This window comes from Lagopus muta, chromosome 5 (assembly GCF_023343835.1).
Source record: "Lagopus muta isolate bLagMut1 chromosome 5, bLagMut1 primary, whole genome shotgun sequence".
NCBI lineage: Eukaryota > Metazoa > Chordata > Aves > Galliformes > Phasianidae > Lagopus > Lagopus muta.
In genome coordinates this window covers 19,878,803-19,903,356 of record NC_064437.1, presented here as the reverse complement: position 1 = coordinate 19,903,356, position 24,554 = coordinate 19,878,803, and the positions used below count along the sequence as shown (strand labels likewise).

The following is a 24,554-nucleotide window of genomic DNA, read 5'->3' as shown; positions in this document are numbered from 1 at the left end:
GTTATGCTGACTTGTTTATCTTTCTGTAGCGAGGAGGGCAGGTGAGATGCTTTTGCTATGGACTGATTCATTCCCTTATCACTTCTGGTTGAGAAGCGATCTCCAGAGTATGAGATTTGAAGATAACCAATGACTTTTTAAGTTATGATGCAAGTCTCTTTGCATCAGAGAGCAGCTTGCTCCCTTTGCACTGCTCTCTGTAGCAGGGGAATATTTTTTTTTCCCTGCAGAGATTAAGAAGACAGAAAACATATTTTTACCCCAATAACTATTGCATACTGGAGTAAATTAAAGTGGGACTCGATACTATTCAGCAACCTCAGTTGAATTTGTGGTTAAAGTGAATTCAGAAAAGAGAGAAGTGTGGCAGTGCATGGTTTGCTTAAGACGGGAAGAGAAAGACCTTCCTTTGCTTTTAACAGAAGAGAGGAAGAAATTGCGGAGTCCATTGCAGAGTCTCCTTTTAACATCTTTCTTACTGATATCAAGGTTAATTGGTTTAAAAATAAAAGTGAAATAATACAGTGGGAGTGCAGAAACCACATATCACTTAAACTCTAGGATGCATACCTAAAGCGGTATTTGTTTAAGGTGCAATCAATAACGAATGCAAAAGCACTTGTTTCTTTCAAACATGTTTGTGCAAATATGGATCATCCAAGGTCATGCACACCCAAAATGTGTACAAAGTGTACGACACCTTAGCTGGCGTTTGCAGTTTAGAGAATTTGCTTGTTTTCAGGAAAGAAAAAATAGTCTTTTGGAGTCTGTTAAAGGACAATGGCAAAAGAAATGTGGTTTTGGAAGACAGAAAGCATTAATTTCTGGCCATGTATTTATTTTTTCTGTGTGGTACTAACTGAACACCTTGGAAAATCCTGCTGCTAGTCATTAAGAGTGAAAAATGGATGTTTACATGTAAGAAGAGATTTGGACTATACAAAAAGATGCTATTTGAAGTACAGAAGAAAATGACGTTGTCCACAATTGTTTAGTGTTATGGCCCTTATAAAAAAAAAAAGAGAAATATTGTGGTATTGTCAATAAGATGTTTAAAAGTCATATGAAGAGAGCGTTTGAACAAATGGGTCAATACCATTTGAAAACACCAGCTATGAGTTATCATTATAAAGGCTTTTGTGAAGGGAACGGCAGCAATTCAACAGCAGGTATATTTTGGAGAATTGACATGAGCGCATGCTTTCTAAAGCAAAACTTGAAAAATAATAACTGCATCAGAAAGGAGAACAAAATCCCATCTCATTCCACAGTTCTTACAGGGGCACTATGCTTGAAGGCAGTCTGTGCACGCTATTTACCAGCTGCAGCATTTAAGTACTCAGTTTATGTTTATGTAGCACTTGAAGTGAGGCTGTCATTCTTGAAGCTACACCACCTAAGCAAAAGAAAAAAAGTCAACCCAAACCCCTTCAGGCATAGTGAGGCTCGAAGGTATTCATAGAACCAAAACCACAAGCAGCAGGCAGGAAGCAGCTGCTGAAGCTCCCTGCCCCCATTGCTTTCTTTGGTTAGTATCTCGGTCTTCTGGACAAAGCAAACCTAACATTAGCTGGAATATGCTGCTTGTGCAGTTTGCTTTTTCTCACTTCCTTGTAAGAGCAGAATTGTCTAGGGAAACTTTCATGCTTCTGGGCCACATTCTGTAGCCTTATCACAGACTGAAATTGAAAAATGAGATTTTAAGCACAGTTTTTGTATAGTAGCTATAGATATGTGTGCATAATTGGATACTGGTTATTAAAAACTTGCTCATTATATTCCTGATAATGAGATTGTCTGTTATGAATTCCTGGAGAGTGTTCAGTTTTGTTCTTTTGTTTTATCCTAAGCCACGTTCTGTAGCTGTGTGTGCAGCCCCAGGCCCACTGTTCCCACTCAGGAGCTGGAGTGATCTGAGTTATTGCTCCCTGCAAAAGGGATGAAACGTTCAAAATGTTCAGTGAGCTAAAGGGGTGGGAGATGGGCTTGGTTAGTGTGGGTTCCAGCCTGCCCTTTGATATTGCTGGAAGCTACATTTATACTTTTATTTTAAACACTGGTCCTGGAGAAAAGTACTGTAGGTACCTCACATCTGTAATTTAAGAATATGACACCAGATATTGCTTAGCCTAACTTGGAGCTCTTCTGAGATACTGTAGTAGGAAATTAAATGCCTCTGTTTAGAGCTGCAACAAGATGTAAATATATGTAAATATACCTAGCCCTGTCCTTATGGGTGTCAGATTTTCTGTCCTTGTAACTTCTACAGTGTTTTCTTAAACTGATCTCTTTGGCTCTGCTTGCCTTCTTCGTGCCAAGCCGCCTGCCTCACCTCTCCTTTTCACAGGGCTTTGGAGAAAATGTTGCATCTTCTATAGCTGTTGATTCTCCAGGGCTTTTGAAGTCTCTCTAGTTTGCAACTCTGTACTTTGCTTATCTACAAAGAGGGAGAGACAACACCCGGGAGGGTTGTTTTTTGTCTTGGCTATTTCTTTTTTTTCCGACACGAGAGAGAATTTCCTGTTACTCGCTTATCTCTGTAGACACTGGAGACACACTTGAAGAAAATGGATGAAGGATGAGCCTTCCCCAAAGCGAGGCAACATGGTACCTATCCTCTGCCTGGGAGGGAAGGAGAAAATGTGCATGCCCTGATATCCAGGTCTAAGCCACATACATTCCCCCAACCAGCACAGCAGCATGATGGAGGTCTCTTCTTGCAGCTGGGAGTTGGGGCTGTTTTCAGAGGAAACATGCATGACTGCCAAGAACAGCTTTTACAGCAGTTGTTTTACCTTTTCTCTACATAAGCACTTGTCACCTGGTTTCAAACTGTTTTTCAGAGTTGCTGGTGGGCTCCTGTCAGTCACAATAACTAGGCTCAGGGTTGTGAATTTCTCTGCTGTGATTCACTGGGATAGTTTGGCTATTTGTTATTGAAATGCTAGTGCTAACGTGAGATGGGAAAGGAGGACGATGTATTCCTCTGGTATATTTCTGGAGAATGTAGTTAAGGGGAAATGAGAGTTTGACAAGGACAAGAGGCGCTGAAACTGGGATAGCTGGAGATGATATCAGTGAGGAAATAGCATCCTATAGCTGGTCATCACCCCTGTAGAAGTCAATGACTTCAATGTACTCTTCTGTACATCTAAAGCTTGTATTTCATAATTTGAATGAGATGGAAATTAATGCTACGTGAAGTTTTGTTTAATCAAAACCAGACATTTCTACACTTCTATACATGGAGGGTCTGGAAACTGTGGTGTTCCTAATGAGGTGCTGGTAAGAGTGCCAAGGCTGTAAATTTTCTTTTGCATGTTTCTGTCTGTATGACTTAGGCATCTCAGTGTATGCCATGGGAGTGTTTAGTAGAGGTGTATTTACAAAGCTGGGAGTTAAAACTAGCTTCTTGCTTTCAATGGCCTGTTAGAGGTGTGAAACTAGATTTACTTTTGGGCCATAAACATATTGGAGCTTTCATTTCTTCTGCCTTTTTGGAATACCCCTCGTTTCTCCTTCCCTAGAGGCTTGTGCTTCGATTAAAACTAAGCTGAACTAGCAGAGAATACCAACACAATGCTGGTACAAGTCAGATGGAGAGAAAATGTTCAAATTTACTTACTGATGCATGTAATACACTTAACACACCTAAGAAGCATGTTATGCCACGTAATCTCCCTGGAGTTGTCTGGCCAAGTGTCTTTTTTTTTTTTTTTTTTTAACATTTATCAACTAATTTAAATGTTAATGTAACAGTTCTTGGAGGTCTTTCGGTCCAAAAGCTAATCATAAATTCGTAGAATGGCTTGAATTACAAGGGACCTTAAGTATCATCTAGCTCTGACTTCCCTGCCACGGGCAGGGTTGCCAACCACTTAATCAGGCACTAGATCAGGTTGCCTAGGGCCCCATCCAACCTGGCCTTGAAAAATGGTTATAGTAAAATACTAAAGCATGCACTCCCCACCTCTGTGCCAAATGAAGTATTGATCCATGATTGTCCAGGGCCTGGTAAACTGCAGGTGCTTCCTCAGAGTAGCAAATGATAAACATTCTTTATTAACTTAAGCTATTGAGAATGTGCTTAAGTGTAGCAATTTGATCTTATCTCTGTGACAGATATGCAAAATGAAGTGTTTTTGCTTTTCTATCTTCTATACCATGGGATGCGTAAGTGAAAACAGCTTCACAGAAAAACTGCTTAGTATGAGGACATGAGTGGTAGGACTGGCTTGGAAGCTTCCTCAGTATGATGCACTCAGTATGATACATGGACCTGGATTAGTATCATCTAAGTAATTCAGAGTTTGCCAGCCATCTCCTAGAAAGATTCACTCTGAAGTTGATCTAGATTTTTGTTTTTCAGAATCTGCCTGCAAACTGTGGGGAAAGTTAAAGAGTACATACCTCAAGAATCTCTAACTTTTAGTAGTTCTTTTTTTAGGTCTCAGAAAAATCCTAATCCATTTTGTATTACTGGTTTTGTATTGCTGACATGTTTTGATGGGGAACACTTGCATAATAGTGTGTGGCATCTTTTTTTTTTTTTTTTGTATAACCTTATTGAGCAAGTGCCTTCCTTATCAATAGAAATTTGAATGTGTTTTAGAGAAGTGATTCTTGAAGTGACAAAGGGTCAATATGCTGATACTGCATACAGAAGTGAGGGATGTTCAGGCTTAGTCAAGCGTAGACAGAAAAACATTCTTTTGGAATAACAAACTACAGGTGGGCTTTCTTCTGAGGAACAAATGGCAGTTTTGTAATTTCTTTTGAGTTGGTGTTACCCAAATTTAGGCAGTCTTAGGCAGCTATGAGACTGTCTTCAGTGCATAGGCTTGGCCTGAAAGTAGTTACAACTTGTGAAGTAGTTAATAGGGAATCACTTGATAGAGAGCATGCTAGACGTGTCGCTACAAATATCAGTTTTCTTTAAGTAAATGGAACGGAGGCTTGTCAGAGCCAAAGAGATCATCATCGACTCTCTGAATGATTAGTTTTCCTGTATAACTGAAGGTTTTTTTTTTTCCATCCCCGAAACTTGATGTAGTAAAATTCTGTTTGGGAAGAAACCCAAATGCATGTTTCAAAACAGCATGTTAAAAAATAGGCTAAGGAAAACATTTTTCATTGGTAAATGTAACTGCTTTATTTCTGACTGTATCTATAGGCTAAATAAATTTTCTTCAAGGGAGAGAGGACGACTAACTTTCCAACAAAATGTAGCACTCAAATACTAAACTGGATACTCAGATTTTGAAGACAAATCTTGAAATAGAATAAGGTGCTTATTAAAGTACTTCTAAAATGTATTTTGTCTGTTTTTGAATTATAGGATTTGTAAGTTGCTTTTTAAGAAACAAGATAAAGAATTGACTCCACCAAAATACTTAGTAAGGCTGATACTAAATTCAGGCATCATGGCTATGGAAAGAAGTAAAATAGTCCTTCTAGTGTACTGCTGTGATAGGTGTGTGCAGGAATACTTGAGGTGATTGGCTGCAGGAGAGCATGGCAGCAGGAAATTACAAAATAACGTTTCGGCAAGGGATGTGAGAGTCCTTGCATAAACTGGAGAGTATGACCTACAACATAAGTCAAGTGAAACAATAATAAATACCAAGCCAAAAAAAATCTGCTGTTGGAGTAATTACTGAAGTAAGAAATTAATGGGCTGAGTGAGGCTGTAGCTCGACAGCTGTGCCTGAAACAAGGCTGAGGAGTAGTGTCCCTGACTGGGCCATGGGCCAAGGTACACTTCCTCTTGCAGGACCCTAATTTTGAATTTTATGCTGTGTTTTGCTGCATACTGAGAACCAAGCTTGGATATTCATATCTTGGAGCGTGGCTGTCATGGTGACTTCTTTGATGTCACTTCTAAAGAACTGCTTAACCTTTGTGTGACAGAGTCAGTCAGTGGGAGGCAGCCACATTGAGCTGGGGGCTGGGAGGGATTCCTCTTGTGACTGGAAGACTCCTGCAAACACCTACCAGTTTCTGGTTCTTTGCAGGGGAGGTGTAGAGTTAGTGAACTTTGAAGCTTAACTAAATTATTTGATGTAGTTGTTGAAGGATATTTCAGAATATAAAGCCTGCTTTTTAAATGGCATATTTTGCTAAGAACATAAATAGCACACATAGAATTTTGCTCATTATCTAATTCTTGGTGCCTATTTTGGGTACTACTGGATGTGCAGAGTCCCTGGGGCTCTTTGTGCAGTTGTGTGTTGTAGAATAGTCCCAGCCATGAAATCTTTGCTGTTCTGGATTTTATACAAGCAAGAAGTGCTAATTTTGCACTTGAAAATGGGTTGGCTTAGGCAGGAGCATCTGTCTGAATGGAGGGTTTGAGGCCTTGCTCTGGGAGAGAACTGAAAATTCATCTAGCGTTAATGAGTAAAACAGGTTAAAGTCCCTCTGAATGCAATAAAAAAAAAACCCTAAAACAAACAACAAAAAAAAAAAACAATTTAAAAAAACCATGAAAAGCATTCAATTGGATCTTTTGAACATTCATGTAAGTGGTACGCTGTAATTTTGGATTTTTGGATTTCAGAATTGCACTGTATTATATCTGCCCCACAACAACTGTACTGGGCTTCAAAGTAGAGCTGCTTAGGAAACTCTTCTCTGGTAGTTTGTTGAAAGTCAGACATTTTACTGTGAATAGTTTGGAAATTTTAGTAAGATTTGGTAATTTGGTGAAATTCTGATAGTTTTTCTGACACCTCAGCCTGTTCATAATCAAAACCTTCCCCACAGACCCAGAAATAAGGGAGCTCTGGAAAAAAAATCTATAGTGCATTAGTAGCAAAGAACTGAGATGTCATGTAGGATAAATGCAGAAGCCATGCTTAATATTGAAAGCAAATTAATATGTGTAGTGTTGAATTAGGCATAGTGTGTTGTCCAGAAGTGATAGGTTCATATATTTGTTTGTGTAAGCTGTGGTATGTGTCCTGACATTTTCTCTTAATTCTTTGGAGAGGGAGGGGAAGTAACCCAACAAAACTCCCTGGAAAAACAGCAATAAAAACCCTTGGGTAGAAACCGTTATATTTCTAGTCAGAGTGCTGTTTTAAGTTGCACTATAATAGCAGTGGTCAGTAGGCAAGCATGAAATTATATTTTTAAGTTGCAACTGCTTTCAGTTACGTATTTTATATCTTAAAAACATTGGGTCATTAGTGATCTTTGGTTCTTACCTATTTTGTTTTTGCATAGTCTAATAGCAGCCTCTGCCAAACACAAATGCTTTCTCCTTTTGTAAGGCTTGTGTAAGCGCACTTCATCACCTCCTTCTGGGGACCGCTGTATCTCTGCTGAGACACGGACAGCTGCTGTGATGATTGCTATTTTCTTCTTATCCACTGCTCAGATTTTGTTAGAATTCTGCTTGCTAGCTTCCTAGCATGTTAGTTTCTTCTTCATACAGAGCCAAAACTTTTCTGTTTTTCTACAAGAACAGTGAAAATTACTGGTTGTCACCTTTTTTTTTTTTTCTAGTCACGGTTTCTTTTCTATGCGTATTTTCTCAGACATTTCTCTGGTTTCTTCACTTTTTTTTTTTTTTTTTTTTTTAAGTGGATTTCACATTGGTTTCTGAAAAAATGCATTCTCTTAAATTCCAAATCTTGCTTTTGTGTGCATATTAGTTGCAAAATACACTGTCAGTACAATTTGGCAATAGCATTTGCTCATTATCTTCCTAAAATTCATACTTCTTGTCCAGATTGTTTCATGTTACCTTGAAAGAAGCCATAGCTAGGTACAAAGAGAAAGCTATATGGCTATTGGGATTGATTACACCAGGTAAGTGAGAATCCCTTTAGGAGAAGGATTTGCGTGGACTGGTGAAGCTGTTTGAAGATGATGTATTATGTGCCAGGAAATAACATGTTGAAACAGGAGAGGGAGATTTAGTTCAACAGACTTGTCCTCCACTTTTTCAATAATCATTGAACTTCTTTTCCTGTTATTTTGCCAGTCAATATTCACCCATCTGTCAGGACAGATCACTTTGCTAGCTATCGAATTTTTGACTGACTTCCTGTAGATCCTTGTCTCATACAGTTAAGCAGCCTTTGTCCAGTTCTGCACTGAAGTTCTCAGATTTGTGGAGATGGGTGATTCTTTTGTTATATAAGCCACAACTCACCTTGTTTCAAATAAGAACTTGTAAGTTTTTTTTTTTCCTTTTGACCTTTTGAATAATGTAAAAAAAAAAGTTAATTAACATTCTTAATCACTTTATTTGCAGCTTTCAAGTTCCTTTTTTTCCTAGGGTGAATGTATTGCAGTGCTCCTGTTCTTGGGGAATTAATGTGGTGTCATGTTTGATTATGTACACAGAGTATTTCTTTTTTTAGGGGGGTCATTGCTGTACAGTAAAATCAGATTTTCTGTTGTGTGAGTTTTCCAAACACCTTAAATGAGCCCTAAATGTTTCGTCTCCTGGAGTGGCATAACTTTCAGTTCATTTTTGAATTTTGCTCTTTACAGCTGAAACTTGATTCACTTTGGAAGTTTTTTTACTTCAATTTAGGCTCTGTATTTGGTGGTTATTCTGTGCTGTTTTTACTTTGTCATTTTCCTGTGTGAACATGTCATTATCATTCCTCTGAGAGAGGTACTTTTAACTCCGTACTCTTTATGATCAGGCTAATCTTGTAATTATAGCTTCAGTAACTTCATTCACAAATGTTCATGGAACACCCACTGCTATACCTGAATTTTAATACCACTGGTACAAGCCTTCGAGGGAGATTTGACTTGAATTTAATCTGTGTTTTGAGTTCTAGTAAGGCAACCTGAAATATCTGGGATGTTCAGGGAGCTGGGATGTTCTACTGGGTGTCGTTTTGGCAGCTTTTCTCTCACGAGCAAATGAAACTTGATAGTGATCAGAAAAGGAGAAACTATTTGTAACATAGAGGACGTGCTAGGTAGAGTGTGAGCTGTTCTCTTATTACATCTGACAGCAAAATGACTCTTTATATATGACCAGACATCCTCCTCTATCCTCTCTTAAGTTCTTTTCTCTTCTGTATAACCTTGAGCACTTATGGGAAGTATTTTCGTAGAATGAGATCACTCATACTACTGAAATCTTCTAAAAATAAACAGAGCTTATGGACTCAAATGTATAGCTTAATTTCCTGTTTAGCTAATAGAAATCTTTCATTTTCAAGTGAGTCCTGGAAGAGGCTCTTCCACTTGTTGTTTGGCTCCCTCTTCTGGTCAGCCTTTGCTCAAATGAAATATTTCTGTAGACGAACAAAACAAAACCAAACCAAAAACCTCCAGAGCAGTCTGCAAGGCTGATACAATTTATGTACATGCTTAAAACTATCACATGATTTGGTTCTAAATCTACTTAATTTTATTTTATTTTTACTAGTTCTGAGACTTGTAAATAAATAATATCCCTTTGTTTCTTTGCGTTTCCATCACTTCTGTCAGTCTGCAAGCACTGAAGATCACGTTGAGGGCAATCTGTGCAAGTACACATTGCACAGTATTTGGCACAGCCAGATTCTGTGTCATTTTGTATCATATGCTGTGATTAGAAGATAGAGCTTTTATGCTACTATTCTGCAACTAATCATGGTTCATTTCTTTTTCTCCAGGTGATAGAAACACTCTCAAAACTTTCCCGCACTCCTATTGCAATTGGCACAGGAATAAGGTATGTTATTGGCCTAGTAAATGGTGTGAATAATGCCTCCTGCCTGGTCCCCCTTGAAAATGCTGGTGAGGGCCATGTAGGTAGACACGAAATTTTTCTTATCAGACGTTTGTATGACCTGGCAGAAGAAGTCTGTCTTGCAGTTTATTTGGAAATTGATTCTAAAGGAAATCCTCTGTTTCTGGTACATTTACTGAAGTGCCTGAAGCCTTCTTGTGCTGAAGCGTGGAAGTGAACAATGAGTAGTTAGTGTTATAGAATGTTTGTGAAAATTATAATATAGATCGTAAATCCATCAACTGATCAATATGAAGAACAGATTTTCTCCTATTTCTGTTTTCTAGAAGTAAGGAAAACTGCCGAATTGGTGAGATTCTTGTTGTAAAAAAGAAACAAACAAAACCCAAAACTCAAAAATCAAACCAACTGAAAAATGAACCCAGTAGATCAGTCAAACCTAACTTTGTGAACCTCTTGTGAGAGGAGGTGAAAAATCACATACTTCAGCTTTGAAGTTCTCCACTTTCTTTGTTAATTCAGCAGTTTTGCATGAATGGATGTTAAAACAAAACAAAACTACGTAGGAACCCAAAACTTCTCAGTCCTGTAATCCATGTCCTGTGCTGAAAAATCATACTCCACTGTAAAAGATGACAATAATGTCTATTAGTGGGGTTCTTATGAAATATCAAGTCATGTGTACCAACCTAGATATAAATGTTACTGCTTATCAAGTAAGGAAGGGAACATAAAACATTTTAATATTAATGAACTGAGTTATCTGTATGAGAACTTCAGAAGCCAAACCAAAATGACAAATTTATAATATTTTTCTTTCTATAGGCCCTTCCCTACAGAAGAAAGCGTTGATGATGAAGATGTCTACAAATGTCTCCCTGATTTGATAGAGTATGTTGTAAACCTAGAGTTAAATGAAAGATTTTGGTTTTCAGTCACACACTACTATATATATGATGATTTTATTGAAGAAGGAGATATTAGTTTAATTTCTTTATTTGGTTTGCAATTATGGCGACCAGAGAGAATAATGTTACGAAGGCTTATCTGAAGATTGCAATATATTTATATATTTAAAGAAACATGTTTTCTAAAGGGTACCGATGATGAAGTGAATCATGAATGCACTTATGAATTATCTTTCTGAACAATGGGAATACATTCAGAGAAATATGGTATCAGTTTTAAGGAATTCAAGGAAATTGTCGTAGTCTTGCAAAGAAAATGCACTGAAATTCTTTGTATAGATGCATTTACATTTTTGGGTGTTTGCAGGATTATTAATTATTGCAAACTTTTGTATTGACTTTGAGGCAGAGATAGAATAGACATGAAAACACTGTATAATGGTAGTTTAGACATTTCCATATCTCTTAGGAATCATGCTGGATAAGAGCTAGGGTCAGAGCGCGTTGTCTCAAAGACTAAATGACACCAATGTTTGGTTCACTGGCCTTTATCCTGCTTTCTTTGCCTGGGTTATGCTGTAGGCCTCTTGCTCTGGTGTATCTGCTGTTCATACCATGGATTTTTTTTTTTTTCTTTTTTGTCTATAGAGAAGGAAAAATCCTACAGTGGAGTTTACAGTGTGTACTTCCTGGGTTCATGCAGACAGTTTGCTTTCTAGAATAATTGTTCCTTTTAATCGTAGTCATGTACCTGACTGGATTGATTCTCATTTTTTTAAAATTTTCCCTCTGAACAATTTCAGAGTTTCCTACAACAAAATCCCCCAAATAATAAGCAAACCTGAGCAAGTCTTTATATTATTTGGCCAAACTACCTTAATTATGTTTTTGGCTGTTTTGTAGATATAATTTAAGAAATGTGGGTGCAAGAGGTTTTGTATGGACTATGTACAGTCTTAGTGTGAATTAAGCAAAACTCCTACAGGACTGACTTTAATGAAGTTAAATTACCTGAGGGTAGAGTTGAGCATAGACTTTATGTGGAGCTAATTATGTTGTCTGTGTAAAGGACATCTCTTTTGCGTTGTTTTGAATTTTTTTTCTTTTAAATATCTGATTTTAAATTGGAAAGTGCACTTTATTATTTCGGGTAGCTGAAGGTCGCTTATGGTATGGAGGTACAGACTCTTAGCTGCTTGCTCTGCAGTCTTCTCTGTATTTTACCTCCAGATAATTTTTTGTTTAGGCGGAAAGGAAGCCTGAGCCACTGTCCTGCATTGCAGTGAGATGCCAGGCAGTCAGAAAGGGCAGCTTCCCTGCCTCTGAGTGTAGTGGGAAAAGGGATGAAGAGAGTGGGTCCTGATGGAACTGTCCTGACAAGCTGCTTTTCATGCCTCGCTGATTTTATGTGGTTGTAAATTCATTCAGTCTTCAGTATTGTTTTCGTTTCATGCAATCATATTTTAAATCTATTGAGGAAAGACAATTAGTGAGCTTAATTTTCCTTTATGGATTCTCTTCGCTAGATACTTCTATTAATTAATCTTTGTTTACTGCAGCAATTTTTTCCTATAAGAAAGGTTCCTTTGCAGAGCTGGCATTGTAATTTGCCTGTGCTGCACAGGTTTTTTAAAAATTCTTGTTTTTCCTTTCAGTGAAACTGGTGTTGATGAAGATGAGGAGCTGTATGATTGTGTCTATGGAGAAGATGAAGGTGGGGAGGTTTATGAAGACCTAATGAAAGATGAAGCAGCACAGCAACCTGTATGTTTTCTAATTCCGAACATTTTGCACAGTAATGATTCTTTATTTAACATCTGTGAAATTACCTCTTTACAGGTAGTTTCACCGAAACTTCACTTGAGCTTAATTGCATGTGGATCTTTCATGTGCAGTGCATTATCTCCTGCTTTGTGGTCGCTTTTGGCAAAGGGTTGAACATTTAATCTGTGGTAATATTTTGAAAGAAATGTAGTTTATTTAACTGAAATATAAGATCACTGGTTACTAACTTAAAAAAAAAAAAATTAGAGTGTAATAATGTGAAGCCTTCTTTCTTCTGCCATAATTTGGACAATTGATATTCAAAATGACAAACATGAAGTTGTTGCTTGAAGAAGTGGAAAATTGTTAAGACTTTGTCTTGTTTTTTGAATTAGTGTAGATTTCGAATACAAGTATAAAAGATACCTGATGTGATTTGTTTTTTGCTTTTGCAGTTACCACTGTTTAAATACAAACAAACATAAACAACGACTCAAACAAACCAACCAAAATCCTCTGGAAAGCGTACTGTTTTGTTTTAATCTTTGTAACTCTATAGGTTCAACTATAAATGTTTTCAAGTCTGTTTTTCTGCTAATACAGTATTCTTCAGTGAGTACACATAAAATCAAAATGAAATGTGCGCTGTTACTTTTTAGCTTCTTGCTTGTTTTTGTTTAATGGCAAAATGTTAAACTCCTGAAATACCTGAATAAAATTTGAGATGAAAAAACTTCTTATCTAATCAAGCCACATTCAGTTTCAAGTAGGTTATTTTAGAGATGCAACTGAATTGCAGGGATTATTTACTATAATTTTACTTTCATTTTATGCTGAAACTCAAAAGATTTGGAATTAATATAAAGGAGATGTGGGTGTTTTTTCTACTGTGTAGTTGGTAGTCTGACAGTTGTTAGTAAACTTTCCCTGATTCTTTTTTTCTGAGTGCAATTTTTTGAGTTCTATTCTTGCCTATCTGCCTTTCTTGTAAATGATTAATAGAGAGTTTAGATTTTACATGCTGTAAAATGCATCTTAGCCTAGATAATTCAGATTGAACAGACTGTTTCTAATAGAAAGTAAATGAAACGTGAAAACCTAATATAGCTAACTATTTCTTCCTCAACATATAATGAATGGTGACATTACAGTTGCTTTGCTCAGGCAGCTTTCTTGAATGTGATAATTATTTCTGCTTTGTGATAATTTCATGTCAGGTTTATAAATGCACTGTGTGCTAATATGATTATTTAACACAGTTCTTTCATTTGAATACTTCTACAAGAACTCCTTGCAAGTGAAAAAGATTAGCACAGGACAACTTTCATGCAGATATTCAGAAGAACCTAATGCTTTTAAGAGTCTCTAATAGCAGCCAAAATGTTTTGCATCTCCCTCACCCTTAATTTATCATGATCATCTTGCAAAGTAAACTATTCCACTAAGTTTTCTCTCAGTTGATGACCTTCAGATGCAATTTTCCTCACTTGTACTGTTATTTACTCATTATTATTTTCTCTTCTCCTTTTGTTTACTGCACCCAAATTCAAAAACTCTGTGATATGAATATGAAACTGATGTGCTAAATGCTGTCAAAAGTGCTTGTGGGAATGGTCTATTTGGGTTAGATGAGCACAAGACTGAATTCAATTATTTTACATGGAATCCCAGGATTTTGTTTGCATTACTCATATCACTTGATGAACAACAAATACCCATGTTCTGCAAGTGGTTATGCACTCTATTGAATGCAACAACGTTTGTGCTGATTACAAGACTAAATGTGAAAAAATAGCTAAAGCCTAAGTAATGTCAATTAATCTAAATTGAGATTAAATATAGTTAATGGTGACAGAATTTAGGAATAAGTGATAGATTTTTCAGACGGGGCTGAGTATTAGAATGCTCATCAAGTATGTTTCTGCTTATGAAAGACAGCTTTTATATACTTCTCCCATATGGTTACTTCTGTCTCCAGCTGGTCAATAAAGCACTTCATTGCTTGGTGTGGGGGAAAACTAATAATTGCACAACTTAGAATTTAAAGAGAAATTTCAGAAGTTGGAATACGTGGTAGAAAAGTGAGGAGCATATTCAAGTTGCAGGAACTGCTTGTAGAATCATACAGAGATAAACAGAGTAGGGAAAAGGAGATAAGGTGATGAAGATAGAGTGATGAAGCTCTATTTGTCTATATGATTTGCAACTTTCACCTAGTTTGCATACATTTCCTATTCTTCACCTGTGGCTGAGCCATCCCAAGAACAGTATGCGTGTGTGGCTCACGGTCAGTTTAAATGTGGTTAGCGATGTGCTGTGTTATATTTATGAGATGTGCATATGACTGATAGTGGAGAAGGGAGTGAACTCAGTATAACCTTGGCCATGCCAAGAGCTAAATTTTAAAATTTCAGAGTCCAGAAGCATTGCCACTGCTGCAAGAGAAAAAAGACTTATGCTTAAAAGTTAAGTCATTTTCTGAATGCATATAGTACTATAGTACTAGGTTGCTAAATTCTTCCTGATTCTGTCTGTAAGCAGTAATGGCTGGTCATAAGGTCTGTTTTGTACATGATGTGAATCACCTACACAGATTGAGAAATGTAAGCTACGGTCCAGAAGGCTTTAGGAAAGTATTACAGACTGGTAATTAGGCTTTAGAAAGGATGTCATGTTATTGGTGCTCGTTATGCAATTGCTTATTGGTGTTTTTAGAGAAAACATTTTAGGTCAGTAATGACTTTTAATTGTGAGAGCTTAGCTGGTTTTTGTGTCAGGTCTCCCAGATACTCCAGCTGTTTTTAAGACTTGTGTGGCATGAGCATGTTCATACCTGCTTTTGGGTGTCTAATCTGTAGCTGGAAATGAGCTTTACAAATTAATGAAACTGTAACACTGTAGATCTGATCTTCATTAAGAGTGCTTGTAAACTATTATTATGGTAATTACACAGGCCATTCTGAAAGTAATGCCTCATATTTATTTTCTTGGAAACTATGACAGCTGCAAAGAATGTGGTAACTCTGATAGAGCAAATTCTCAGTTACAAAACACTATTTTTCAGCATAGTTACCACAATTAGCTATGCGTTTTTACCAGCAATGAACAAGAGCCTGCACGGCAAATTAATCATCTGGAATATGGCTAATCTTTCAAACTGCTGTTGCCACTGCTGGAGTACACCACTCACCACCTGACTGTGCTCACGTATGCTGACTGTTTGGTCTCCATAAATGCTCAATAAGCATCAATGAAAGTCAGTGGTTGCCATTTTTTCCACGTGGAGTAATTCAGTGATACACCTTTCCTTCATCTGCGCTTCCATAACAGGCTTCATTTGTCCCTCAGCTGCCATGTGTCACACTGCAACAAATTGTAATGGTGAATTGGTAAGAAGGTTCAGCCTCTACTGCTGTACTGCTAACTTCACATAATAGGAGGCATTACTTTTGAAGCAACGCTCATGTACAAATGTTATATGAGTCTTCTAATTTATGTGGAAAAATCACCCCAGATAAACACAGGCAAGAGCAGGACTTAAGAGATCGCTGCATTTCCCGGTTCAAAGAAGTGATTACTTTGTGTCCGAAGAGAAAGCTCCACTTGAGAACTAAAAGCTGTAAATAAGTGCAGGCACTAGACTGAATATTTATAGCAATGTAAAGTTACTTACATGAATTAGTCCCATTAAGTTTAATGGAATTACTAATTGCTCAGTATTTAAAATAAGACTCTGTGCTCTTGTTTTTCAGCTTCTGAAGTACATGCAGACAGCTGAGCTCTCTTTGTCTAAACATAAACTTTTCATAGCATTCCTTTGATGTGGAATTGTAGTATAAGTCTGAAAGCCATCAGCTAATTGAACATTAAAATATTCTTTGTTAGTGCTATCATCTTTGAAGGCTGCCGTATACAGAAAAAAGTATTCAGGAAGCAGTTATCCTAATTGCTAAATTTTAAGTGAATAAGTATGTTATCCATTAGGTGCCTGTTAATAAAAATAAACTTGTCTTCACTATAATTTCAGAAGCATACTGAGAATGATGTAAGAAGTTGTTGTCTTGCTGAAATAAAACAAACTGAAGAGAAATACACTGAAACTCTGGAATCAATAGAGAAAGTAAGTATTACTGCTTTACAAAAACATTATAAATGTGTTTCTATAGCACTCTAGAAAATATAACGACATAGTCAATGTATGTATTTTTTCTCTGCAGTTTTTTATGGTGCCGTTGAAAAGGTTTTTGTCAGCATCAGAGTTTGAAACTGTTTTCATCAACATTCCTGTGAGTAACTATGTATTTAATAAAGAGCTATAAGATTTGTATTTGGTTATGATGTATTTGTGTTTTACATTAGTGTATAAATTGGGTATTTGAAATACCATGCAAAATTGATTTGTGTAGCTGTAGCGTACTTGATGGAAAAGAGTATGCACACTATTTTATTTTTCTTTTAGTCCTTTTCATGGAAAAAAATGAGAAATAGTACTCTGAGACCAGATAGCAAGTTTAACCACTTTTTAACCGAAGAGGATCATTTTTGACCTGTAGAGGATAACTTATAGAAGACAAGTTGATTTCTAAAATATGCCACTGAGTGACTGTATAAAACAGTCACTGTTATGTTGCCCACCATTCAACATTCAGCAATGCTTTCAATAGGATTTCTATAAAGAGTCTGCAAATCTTTGTATCTAGCCCAGTCTGTCATTGCAGACATTTTGATGTTCAAATAACTTTTAGATTCTGAATCTGGCACTGAACAGCAAAAGCAAATCCTCTGAAGTGTCTAGGAGATGTTATTTGACTGAACTATTCAAGGTTTCCTGTGATTATCACTTTGTCCCACTTATTTTTGGCCTCTTCACAATAGTATGACAATTTTTACATACCTTTTCTGTAGTTGATTTAAGTATCCAGCAGATAACTTTGCTTTATCTGACATTAAAGAAAGACATCAGACATGGTCTGAAGCTCGTCTTAACAGAGAGAAATGAAAGGACTGCTCTTTTACGAGGCAGACTGTAAAGGAAGGATCCCCAAAGCGTGGCCCATGGACCACATCAACCTTTATCACCTATGAAAGATCATCTGTGTTGGCTATCTCTGGAATGTCCTGCAGCTTCTCAGGGCTGTGGGAAGAGGTGTTTGGGATTTTTCTTCAATGGAACCTGGTTTGCAAAAATATTTTAATTGCTAAATTAGTACCAATCTGACTGCAGTTAAATTATAGCAGTTATTGAGCTAATCATAAGATGATACCTCACATCTTTCCATATTTGTCTCCCTGTTTAAGTTTTCACTGTGAATCTTAATAGCTACAATTTCCTCCTCTTTGACCACTAGTCTGAAGTACTGCCACAGATATCAGTAAACTATTTATCTTAGAATACGTCAGCTGCCTTTAGAGAATCCTTTGCTTTGAAAACAAATTGTTCTGTCCTATGGCAGTGTTTCTTATTCACTCTGAAAGAAGCTCTGATGTGACCTTTCTTACCAACTGTGAATCTTTCTAAGGTGCAGTGTGGCCAGGTACACTGACTTAGTTGCCTCGAATGCCTCGAAGCCAGCCAGTGTGACATGCTTCACAGGAATGTAAAAGGGGCTTACACACTGCAAGCAGAAACTGAGGGATCAGCCTACTCACTACTCCTTCAAGAACAGTAAGGAGATAGATCAGCCTTTCAGTATAGTGGAGACTGTAAAAAAGAAGACAGGCATTTTAGCAGAAACTGCTGTGATAGGGTGAGGGGAAATGTATTCAAACAAAAAAACCCATGTGATTTAGGTTGGGTATAAGGTAAAAAGTTTTTTCAAGTAAGGGTAACGACTCATTGGAAACTGGTTGTCCAAAGAGAGGTGGTGAGTGCCCTGTCCTTGGCAAGGCAACTATGGTCAAGCTGGATGGGGGTTCTAAGCATGTGGTGCAGCTGTAGATGTCCCTGTTCATTGCAGGGGAGTTGGGCAAAGGGTATTGAAGGGTCCCATTCTACTGAAATGATTCTATGATACTGAGATAAGAGGAGTAAAAAAAACAAAAGCTATTCATCTTACTAGTTCCAGATCACATATATAATAAACTGCTATTCAGGTATTTTTTAACTTCTCTTTTCATTATAGGCATGCAGTATTCTGCTTTTACAGGATCATGGTTATTTCCTTTTAAATTCTTCTGACATCTCGTAGGCATCTGACGATACTGATAGAAATGTAGGGTTTGTCTAAGCAAAAAAAAAAAAAGTGTTTTCTCTGCTCAGAACTTGTCTCTGCAGCAGTTCCTCAGCAGGAAGGCTGGAGGGCAGTGGAAGCTCACTTTAAACTGAAAATAGCTGTTAGAAGCTCTACAGCGAAATGGTAATGTGGAGTGTAGTTGTGGTGGTCTCAAGACAGGACAGATTTGTCTCTGGTAAAAGCTTGTGGTGACTCATTGGTGCTTTAGGGTGATGCTGTGTTCCTTATGTATGGATTATATAGGGATGCTAGCTGGACAAAATCATTTGCTGATGTCAAAATACATTTTATTAAGGAAAAAGACCCGAACCACAGCTCACCAGTCTAAATAGTGCCTTTCATCAGGGCTCAGAATTCAAAATTCTATTCTTTAAGATTATGTATATATATATATGGCTGTATATTTGCATGCATCTGTATACCTCTGTGTATGCATGTGAGATCCTTTTGTATGTACATCTCTGCATGCATTTGAGATATGTGCAGGGAGAGATGGAAAGAAACATAACTTACTGAGGTATTGACACTTCATTAACCTTTAATGATGTTAGCATCACTTTAATTTAAAAAGTGAAGTAATTCTGGTTGAAAGAGAAGTTTAAAGACATTTTATTATTTAACATTCAACTTAATTTCAGGTTTGCTGCTTAGCTGAGCCTCTGTACACTCCTGAAAAAATGTGCTTTAGTATGTTCATCTGGAAACATTTCTGTAGTATTATGTCTATATGCTGGAATTTAAGATTCTGAGGATATGGTTGTACAATTGGTAGCAATTGAATTTGACTGGTTTTAAGCTTCTGCTATGTCAGCTGTGATGTGATTGACCTTGCAGATTTTGTCTGTAGGAAGCAAAGTGCTTTCACTTAATTCAGAGCTCATTGTTGTGTATTTTTGTGAAGTATCCTTTACTGCATTAAACAATCTTTGGCAGCTTTCATAAACAATCCTATGTTTTTTATTACAGAGGTCTGCATACCACTTAATTATCCTGATTAAAGAATTTCTTAACCTGTTTTGACTTAATTCATTATGACTTCTGTGATAGCATCCTTGCAGTATAAGGCTGGTGTCATCTACAATAGCATACAGTTTTTTTTTAAATAATAGCAATCTAAGATTCTTCTCTACTGTGCTCATGGAGAAAATCTTCTGCAGTATTCTTGCCTCTCTCTCAGCTGTTTGCTGTATTGGGAAACCCATTATGATTGCAGTGAACTTAGCACTAGAACATCACTAACTGACCAATGTACAAAATTAATTTTTCACAGCTCAGGGACATGAATCATTACTTTATCTTGTCACTAAAGCATTTACTAGACTTGCTTTATTTTAAAATTATTATAAAATGAAGATGAATTAACAGTGCCTGTTCCAAGCCAGAATAAATGAGTCTTAAATAGGTAGTTGTTCGAATTCAGCTTTTCTTATTGCAGTGTATGGAAGATGTGAAAACCTTGAACTTAGGTTCTAATCGCAAATGATCTGTTCTCCAGTTTATTCAATTAATGAATTTAAGATGAAGCCACTTATTTTTATATTCAAAACTTTGTTCTGTTTTAAAAATAATTTCCCCCTTCTCATCGCTGTTTTTAAGGATTTGGTGAAAATTCACAGGAGTCTAACACAGGACATCAGTGATTCCATTATTAACAAAAACGATCAGAACTTGTATCAAATTTTTATTAGCTACAAGGAGAGGTAAGATTTATGTACTAATTTTTGTCTAATTATGATATCTATGCCCAATCTGTGAAATCATTTTACTATATTTTGATGAATGTTTCTAAACTAAAATTGAATTCAATGTCAGCATTTTAAAGCTAATATTTTGTGTTATGACCCTGGAAGTCAAAATGTCATCTATTACTTCATGAGCTATGCCTCTTTTCATTCCAATTTTAGCAAAATTGTTACATAGTTTTATATGAACAGTCTCTTATTGCATCAGGAAAGGTTTAGGTTGGTTATGAGGAGATTTCTTCATGGAGAGAGTGTTAAAGCATTGGGATGGGCTGCCCAGGGAAGTGATTTAGTCACCATCCCTGGACATATTTAAAAGATATATGGACATGGCACTACAGGACATGGTTTAGTGATGGGACTTGGTAGGTCAGGTTGATGATTGGACATGATTTTGAAGGTCTTTTCTGGCATATGTGATTCTTTAGACAGGTAGCAACTACATTTCTAACAAAACTTAAATAGTGGTTTTTTTTTGCCCTCAGCACTTTTTTTTAACATTTTATATCATGTACCTGTATTGTTTAATGGATAGAATGGTATAAAGATGTAAAAGGTGCAAAATAAGGCAAGGATATGTAATAAGGGTATTCCAGGTTAAAGAAAGCAAGAGAGGTGATAAACATGAAAGCAGAGAACATAGGTGTGAAAGAGAAGTCTTACTCTGATCTGCAGTCAAGTATGGCAGGGAAGCAAGCATACTTTACCTTCAAACTGTCAAAAATAGCCAGACTAATAACAGGATAGCCACGTGAGCATGTTGTACCCTGTAGGCTAGTTGCCAATATGTTTAAGCCCTTTTCAAATTGTGTTTTTGTACTGAACAGCACTGAACAACTGTTGAGCTGTATGGATGAACTTACAGACCTATGATACTTAGCTGAAAAGCTGTGCTGTGGGTTACAGTGCTGACTTAACACAAACTAACTCTTGGATTGTGATTAAAATTCAGTTTCTGGATCTGGAATGCAAAAGAGTGGTGGGATCAAATTGGATTCTCCTGGGAGTGATGGGGAAGGAGGATTGTTGGGATAGTAATGGACTTGTGAGGAACTGAGCAGCAGCATCTGGAAGATGTTTGACAGATGAGTTGTTTTCTGGATGAGGAACACCAGCCAGACAGTCCATGAACAGTCTTGCCTTCAAGATCCTCTATCTCAGCTTTTCTGGCAGAGAAGGACAGAATTATTCCCTGGGCTGATAAACTTGCAACTGTTCTGGGAGGGAAACAGGGGACAATAACTTGCTCTGGAAAATACTTATTTTTCAAAGTAGCACTGAAATGTCTGCTATAAGGGCAACAAAGAACACTGAGAAGAAATCTCAATCTTACCTGTATTATGCAGAAGGGGAACAACATGACATAGGACATTGTAGCACATACTGGAAGTAATCAGAAGTGATGTTTAGTCAGTATTATCACTTCAGTTGTGTAATGAATGACCAAGATTCAGTTGGGGATAAAGGAATTTAGGAGGCCCAAAAGGAAAGCCATAGGAACTGCCCAAAAAGGAATTTAAAAACACAGAGAAGGAATCGCCTAAAGAAATGTATGGAAAACGTATAACAAAACAGAACTCTGCCATGGGACTAAAAGAAGCACTTTAAGAAGGGTCAAGAGAATACCTTTATAAAAACAGACTCTTCCATGAAGCATTAGTTCTGTTGACAGCTACTGGGTATTTACTTTAATTCATGCTGTTATTTGGATCTGAAAGCCCACATGATGTAACCTGGTAGAAAATGTTGGAGATGGATCAGTTAGGATAACTTACCAGTTCTTTAAAGTATATGCACAATTAATCCTATTAAACTTGTTAGAGAATTTATTCACTACACTCTTGAGAATTTGCAGTGCTGTAAATATGTGGTGTTCTCCTGTTAGTGATTATACTGCTTTTAATGAGTCCTGCATTTATTGCAGCATACACACGTGAATGTTAAAGGAAGTTGCAGTGATTGCAGCATTTTGAACGCAGTTTTAACTTTATTTTTCTGAATATTTTTCATTGTTTTCATTGTTGGAGTCTGGCTATGTGTGATGCTGGCATAATTAAACGCTACTCCTGTTGAAAAGAGGATTGCCTTTTTTTTTTTTTTTTTGTGAAAAATGAGTAAGAATTTTCCTGAAATAAGCAAATGTTCCCTTTATTCTTTATCTCTTGCTTTGATTTAGATTGGTTATTTATGGACAGTACTGCAGTCAAGTGGAAACAGCCATATCATGCTTAGACAACATTTCTAAGACAAAAGAAGATGTTAAGTTGAAGTTAGAGGTATAAGAATTTTATAATGTTTGTGTGTGTGTATTATATGTGTTCTGATAACTGTGTCCTGCTTTCAACCAAGTCAAAAATGTAGTGGATTAAAACTGAATTTGTTCATCATCTTTTCCTTGTAATTTATTGGAACCTCTCATCGGATTAATGTTTAGCTGTTGAGATACAGACCCTGGCAATCCTGAATGGATGAAGTGAGTGATGCTTTCCACTGGCAGTAGTAGGGTTAGGATTTATTTTTGGAACTGATGTTCCTCTGTTTGTCATATGTTGGCTGAGAATACAGAATTGCAGACTTCTGTGACAAATAAGCCCATCTTGAAGCTTCTTAGGGCTTGTTGCCTACCAAGAACCCCTGTTCTTTTCAGCTGGGCTACTGGCTGGTGCTCAGGGTTAATATGTCCCAAGTTAGTGTGTTCAAGGTGCAGGACTTTGCATTTTCCTTGATGGCTTCATGAGGTTCCTGCTGGATGTTCCCCGAAGAGCATCAGCTGCACTTGCAATCTGGTGTTGTATGTGGACATGCTGTGGATATCCTTCCACTTTCCTGCTAAAAATATTAAAATTGTTAACAAAGAGGAGAAAACAGTAAACTCAGACATTGGTGTAACTGTAGCAGATCTGTTCTGGATATTCCTAGTCACCTTCTATGTTTGCCCAGAAGTGGCTTTCAGGAGCATTTGCTTTCAAAACTGTCTTTTGCTTTTTTGAAGGTGGTTGCAATGTCTGCCTTTGTTGCTCTGCTTATAGGCAGTATCTTTTTTTTTTTTTCCCAGTTGAATCCTATGCCTCATTTCTGTTGTGATGTTTAGTCCATGTTTTTTCTTGTGAAATATCTAAGAACAAATGTCTATACACAGTCTTTGTTGAGATTTTACTGTCATATCAAGTACTTTCTTCCAGTTTGTTGAAAGCCTTTGTCTCAAATTTGCTGAAGTTATTACGACAGCCAATGTATCTGTTCAACATGGTATTCATGGAAATTGTTTTTTGTTTTTTGTTTTTTTTTTTTAAATTATTGTCCTAATCTATTTTTCTGTTTCAAACTAGGAGTGTTCTAAGAGGGCCAACAACGGGAAATTTACTTTGCGAGATCTTTTAGTGGTTCCAATGCAAAGAGTGCTAAAATACCACCTACTGCTCCAGGTAACAGAACTGTGATTGTTTATCATCGGTGGTTTATAAGAATGAGAGCTTAAAAGCCTTTATCAAAGGAAGGTAACTGACATTTCCATAGATTTGAGACTAATTTGTTATGAAATAAAATGCAGTGAAGCACAGGTTTTCTTAAAGAGATGATTCCTCAGAGCTGATGCATTTCTGAGAATGATGAAAAAACACAGCTGTTTCCCAGTATTTGAACCTTTCATTCTTGTTATGTTTAAAATGGTTAGTAGTAGCACTCTATAATCGTGGTGCTTTGAAATGTGGATCGTTATCCCTCAACAAGGAAGCTGAACCATACTTACAGCTTACTTTTAAGATGCTTTTCTGCTGTCATAAATTACAATAAAGCCATATTTATTTTGAAATGCTTCTTGTTATAACCCACAAAGCACGAGCTCTCACAGTTAGCCCTATAATAAGGGTGGAGAGTCTTATAAATTTGATTTGATAGCTGTGCCAGGAGACTCATTAGTTCAGCTGCAAAGAAATATATTACTATATGAGACTGTCAGCCCTGCTGATGCTTGTAAAATGTTGTTTTAAAAAAGATCTACTGCTTGCTTGTATAGTAAAATTTTGACTCTATGGAACAACATAGATTTTGTATATTAAGTTTTTGAAATATTTCTGAACCATCAACATTTCAGTTGACAGAAATTTGGAACAAAATAAATGGCCAAACTGCTTTTTAAAAAACATGGCTTCTTAGCAGAGGCTTATTAGAGTTACGGTAGTATGGTTAGGTGGAGGTT

The 24,554-nt window shown here is 36.8% G+C and overlaps 1 protein-coding gene across 6 annotated transcripts in view; it reads left to right on the top strand.

The window, feature by feature from the left end:
• Nucleotides 1–24,554, top strand: part of VAV3 (vav guanine nucleotide exchange factor 3) — a 179,068-nt gene that overhangs the window by 72,236 nt on the left and 82,278 nt on the right. For all 6 annotated transcript variants that reach the window (XM_048947103.1, XM_048947102.1, XM_048947104.1 and 3 more), the window contains 8 exons: nt 9,633–9,691; nt 10,535–10,600; nt 12,273–12,381; nt 16,409–16,501; nt 16,599–16,667; nt 20,211–20,314; nt 22,533–22,632; nt 23,686–23,781. In XM_048947103.1, the coding sequence (XP_048803060.1) occupies nt 9,633–9,691; nt 10,535–10,600; nt 12,273–12,381; nt 16,409–16,501; nt 16,599–16,667; nt 20,211–20,314; nt 22,533–22,632; nt 23,686–23,781 (696 nt within the window). The remainder of the gene's footprint in view (nt 1–9,632; nt 9,692–10,534; nt 10,601–12,272; nt 12,382–16,408; nt 16,502–16,598; nt 16,668–20,210; nt 20,315–22,532; nt 22,633–23,685; nt 23,782–24,554) is intronic.